The 5,533-nt window shown below is 44.7% G+C and overlaps 1 protein-coding gene across 1 annotated transcript; it reads right to left on the bottom strand.

Annotated features, from left to right (window-relative positions):
• LOC119723552 (E3 ubiquitin-protein ligase TRIM56-like) lies at positions 1 to 5,533 on the bottom strand. Its single transcript, XM_038194261.1, has 6 exons — positions 5,039 to 5,533; positions 3,462 to 4,582; positions 3,003 to 3,091; positions 1,963 to 2,457; positions 1,489 to 1,639; positions 1 to 528 (listed from the first exon to the last, which is right to left on the bottom strand). The coding sequence occupies exons 2-6, from the start codon at positions 4,567 to 4,569 to the stop codon at positions 356 to 358; spliced, it is 2,016 nt and encodes a 671-aa protein (XP_038050189.1). The 5' UTR covers positions 4,570 to 4,582; positions 5,039 to 5,533; the 3' UTR covers positions 1 to 355.

The following is a 5,533-nucleotide window of genomic DNA, read 5'->3' as shown; positions in this document are numbered from 1 at the left end:
CCACAAATCCATTCAAAGTATAATTAAGAACACTGGAAGGGTATTACATCTTGCCTCACACCATATACATATAGGCAACTACATCACATAAAACTGTTGTAACAAAGCATATCTTTCCCACACACAATTAACCTCAGTAACATTTTACAAGCAAAACATATAATTACTGAATGAGTACATCTTATGTTTGAAGGATAAAGTCATAAACCATCCGACCCAATTTTGTTTCACTTTAATGCAATCAATAGTTGGTCCATTTTCTTTATTTGGAAGACATTGTTCCTTTCGTTCCTAAATGTATTCAAGTTGATTACTCATCACTGAACAAAGGGACATATTGTGCTTGTTGCCCTGGCTACAGATCTGAATCATCACTATCTGTATCATACTTGTTGGCAACACGTTGGATGTCCCCACGCTGAATGTTAGGCGACGTGATGAGAGGATAGTCCTGGTGTGATTGGACGCCATGAACAGTAGCTTCCTGTGCCCTATCACTATCAGGATGTGTGGGCTCCTCATCTTTTGCTACAATCAGGAAATGACAGTAATCAAAACATTACTCCCCTATTAATGACTAATGTTGTCAAGCATGCAACAAACCAATCGAAGCGGCCTAACAGCAGATAATTGACAAGCCAGCCAGCAAGCCATCCAGCCCGTAGCTTTCAGGGGAGTCAGCCAGCCAGCAAGCCGATCAGCTTACAAACAGGCCGCCACTAGCCAGCCATGCACCTTCCGACCAGCCAGACGACATGCTAGCCAGCCAGTCAGCAAGCCAGCCAGCAAGCCAATCAACCAGCCAGCCAACTAAGAGCCAGCCAGCCAGCTTTCCAGCAAGCCAGAGATGTGCAGTCAGCAAGTCAACCAATCGGGGAGCCAGCCAATTAGCCAGCCCTGGGAGCCCAATGGTTAGCCAGCAAGCCAATCAACCAACAAATACCAACTATAGCCAGCCAAGCAACCAGCAAGCCAGATAGGAAACTTTAAGCTCTAATTGAGCACTACCAAATCCATCTCCAAACAACATTAAATCAATTAAATTGACACAGTGGGGCTCATCACTTGTAATGTCACTAATTCCCATGCAAACTCCTTTAGCCTTCAATGCCGAACAAACAACTGAACTTACATTTTGTCATCACTTTCTCAATTCCCATTCATTTAGGGATTCAGGTTGGCGAAGTGATAAAATACTCTCCTCACCTTCCAACTCTATGGCCCGGGTTCGATTCCTTCCTGGACCACATGTGTATTGAGATTTCAGTGGGTTTCCCCAGAATATTCTTCTGGGGTTTTCCTCCCACCTCTAAAAGTGTGATTTCTTCTCATTGTCTCCTCTCTAAAGCTTTCATCAGGCTTTTAAGAAATCCTCGGTTTCGTCACCAGAAAAAAAAATCATAAAACCCTCTCCCATCTTTAAATTTGCATTCGATATCGGTTTGCATTGTGTTGAAATTGCTATCTGTTAGATCCACAGGGACTTACCGTGCTGTACTGATGAGGCAAATAATCCAGCAGCTGCAGCAAAGTTGGGATTGTAATTGAAGTCATTAGATGGTGCTGATGTGTACATTGTGGGTGCTTGCATTCGGTTCTGACGCTCTTGTTGACTCAGTCTTGTCGGAATCTGCTCAGGCTATAAAGGAAAGTAACAAATAATGTCAATTTTCATATCTTCAAATCAGAGATACAATTTGTGTTGTAAACTGTAATTTGAGCACCAGGAAACCTGACAGGATTACAGATCATTAAGTCGTAAGATGAGCTCCAGGATTTAAGTTTATGCAAAGTTTATTATATCTCAAAGAACATGGAAGAACAATGCAAGATAAGTTAATGTCTGTAATTAACAGTCGTACTACAACAGGCTCAATCCCAAACCAAGCCCGATGCCAACTTCTTTGCACCTGACCTGGGGTGGCAGTGTACATGTAGACATAATACAGATTACTAACTTACCTGAGTCATTTGGGATGGTTTTTTGGCCAATCCCGCTACACGCATCAAGCTAGGATTGATGCCATCTCTATGTAACGCCTGCCCACAATCAGGACTGTCTACTGCATCCTCAGTCAACTGGCCCAGCTCTGGGGCTACACTGATCCCGGCTTGCTGGCGATTGGCTGGTCTTGAAGACGCCTGATTTTGAGTTGCGTTGGCTTTCGAAGAGGACCTTAGAATCCTGTCTGAGGGTGGCGCAGCATCTTTGGGCTTTCGAGCTGGCTCAGAAGCAGGTTTCATCTTCGGAGCTGATGTGCCTGCTGGCTGTCTGCCAAGCTCTTTCCTATCTGCAGGTGTGTCACGGCCAATGGGTATTGGCTGCTTGGTCAAAGTGCTTGGCTTGTCTGACACGGACAAAGAGGAGGAACCCATCATCCCATCCTCAGGATCACTGCTATCTTCAGAATTGCTGCCATCTTCAGAATCGCTACAATCCTCGGATTCGGGAGGTGGCTGCATCAATTAGAAGACCAAAACACTTCTTTAAATTGTGCTGTAATTACTTGTGGGGAAATGGAATGGCACACGTTCATGTTCGCACGAACTACATGTCCACTGATCAATAAATGGTGTCGATATCAACAGAATAACAAAATAATGATCTCATTTACTCTTAAAATTTTTATTCCTAATATAGCTACTATAAAGCATAATATGAACACCGTTCTCTTGTGAAATTTTCCTTCGCACTTTTGTGATGGTGAGATATACTACAGGCAAAAGGACTTTAGCAGAGAGCATCTAGGACTGGTTTGAATGAAATAACTCCACACAAAATCTGGCCCCTCAAATCAAAATTCAAAATAGTTATCATGTTTGAGATATAATCTCTGATGAATTAAGTCTTCAAAATATATTGCCTTTCATTAAAACAACTATTTGGGGGCTTCGAGCTCAAAATATTTGGAAGGTTGCTCATTAAACCTCCTCGAAAAAGCCCTGAATTCGGCTTTTGGTCAGCTTGCTATAATGAAGAGAAGAAGTCTCGCAGTACTCACATTTTCTTTATTGGATGATACTGTAGGCTCTTTGGGACGTGAGGTGGAAGCTTTCTCAGTAACCCTCCTGGAAGTAGGCTTTTCTTTTCCTGCAATTACAAAAGTGACAGAAATATTGGTTTGTATTATTCTCGACATTGCAAGGTGGCAATGTCAGGACAAGCAGTGTCGTTACAACAATTCAGCTGCTTAGAAATTAAACCTGTGATTCAAGATCAAGTCAAGGTCAAGTCTGGGATGACAGTTCTTGAATGAAGTCTGTAAAATTTGCCACTAACGAATTACGATCAATGAGAAAGCATGAGATATGAAATAACATATGTAGGCACGGCACATCTCAACGACAGATTTTATTACTGTATATGCCTTGTGAATTCGGCTTTAATTTGATCGGTTTTTGGTTACCAGAAGTACACCAACAAAAGTAGTCTGAAAGATTGATGTATCAGGCAGGCCTACCTTTGGTTTTCTCCACAGCTGCCTTTACTGCCTCGGTGATATTCTCCTTAGTTAATACTCCCAGGGACATATCATCATCACTCTCTGTGAACGACAAAGCCAAGGGTTCGCCGGGCGCATCTTTAAGGACGAGACCCTCGAGATGCTTCACGAGAGTCGGGTGAAGCCAGAGAAGCTCGGTATCCGTGGACCTCTGGACAAAAAGCCTTGTGGATTTAAGGGACGAACGGGCGTTGTTGAGTGTGGCAGATACTTCGTTCTGGTTCTCCTTCAAAGCTTTCAGTTCTTTCTGGCTTTCCAAACGAATCTCTTTGAGCAGGCGTTTCTCTTCCTCCGCCAAGCTCTCCCTGATTTTGTTGGCCACCGCCTGCACCTTTGCCTTGGCCATATCGCTGCGTTTTTTCAGTGCCGGGCCCATTTCCTCAAGAACATGGAGAGAGGTTTCCAAGTCCGGCACTTTATTCTCCAGGCGAGACAGTAGGGCGTCGGCGGCATGCCTTTCCAAGGGGGCCGCGGCGGCCAAGCTGGTGTACTCGTGGGGCTCGCTGGAGGAGCGATCCAACACGGTGCAGTCACGGCAGATCAGCTTCCGGCAGGTCAAGCAGTAGAACCGGCATCTTTCCCCGGTGTGGTCGGGGCAATCCGGGGCGTCGAACCGGCCGGTCACACCGCCTGCTTTACCGGCCCGGCACTCCTCCAGAGTGTATACACCGTGCCCGCTCGTTGCTGGCAGTTGGCCGTGGTACGCCCGACAAACGACGCAGAGAAATACGGCGCACTCGGAGCACCGGCATGCTGCCTCGCGCTTCTTGCACACGTTGCAAGAAATCTCGGCGGCAGCAGACTTGCTCCTCGTCACGATCTCGGAAACGGCGGCATCCTCCACCAGTCGAGCCAGGAAAATGTTCGCCTTTGCACCGCAAACTCCGACCGGCGTTATCTGTCGGCAATCTGGACAGCGGATGTTATCCGTCCTTTGTTTGTTGGACTTTTGCATGTCTTGGAGACATTTCTCGCAGTAGCTATGCAGGCAATCCAGTATCTTGGGCCGCTTGAATGTCTTGTTGCACAGAAAGCACAACAGAGGATTGCTCTTCTGCTTTTCCATCGCGTGACAAAATCTAAAATGCAAGAGATAAAAACCGCAAGCGACAAATTTAAAGAGTGAGAACTTTAAAACGGTGGTTGTGTTCAAAATTCCGTAACTTGAAAATTACATGAGTGATTTGAATGGTTCTTGTACTAAAAGAAAGCTTATGAATTGAGCGTTCATATCCTACATTTTGAAAGTGCTGCATGGAGAACTTCACTTCAACAATAGTCCCGACATTATTTTGGGTGTCGTGTTTTTTTTTTACTCACCCTGTATAGCCCATTCACCTGTGCTACGGGGTAAAGAAAGCACCACCAAACTCACAAAATGACTGCGAGTAGATGACAACGCAGTCATTTTGCAATAGTTTCAGAATTCCTTCAGCTGAGAAATATCCACCCCTTGCATTGTTTGATATTTGCTAAAAAAAGGTACAAAAAGGTCAAAAGGCTGGCCCTCTGGGACCAGCCAAAAGTGATCTTACCTTCTCGGTTTACCGCTCTCCGGCAGAGTGTGAGCTCTCGAGTAGGCCTTCAAATGTCCTACCCGCCACTACAGTCTTGTATAAACTCCGGCTTGTCAACTTTAAACATGTCCAACAGTTGGCTGGCACATAATGACTTATCGTAATTCCTGTTAATTTCAACTTCCGTGTATCACAGAGCATAAATGCTAGTTTCTAAAGGCCTTGCAATAGTTTCGGAATTCCCTGAGATGAGAAATATCCACCCCCTCACATTATATACCCATTTTGATATTTGCTAAAATTAACCTCTCTGCCCTTTTACAGATTACCGCGTCACATCTTTCCCATGTTGTTTTGGCGATTTCGTGCTTTGGGATTTTCCCTTCAGCACGCATTTGGGCGTAATACATGTAGTACCAGCAGCTGTAGTATTGTTTAAGTTCTCGCACACATAGTGTGAGAAATAGTTTCCCCCGACACGCAATACTCATAATTATATGCATACATTGTTAC

Source organism: Patiria miniata, unplaced genomic scaffold, assembly GCF_015706575.1.
Source record: "Patiria miniata isolate m_02_andy unplaced genomic scaffold, ASM1570657v1 HiC_scaffold_17, whole genome shotgun sequence".
In the NCBI taxonomy this organism is placed as follows: Eukaryota; Metazoa; Echinodermata; class Asteroidea; order Valvatida; family Asterinidae; genus Patiria; species Patiria miniata.
The sequence above is the reverse complement of the archived record's forward strand: the minus strand, read 5'-3'. Positions and strand labels throughout refer to the sequence as shown.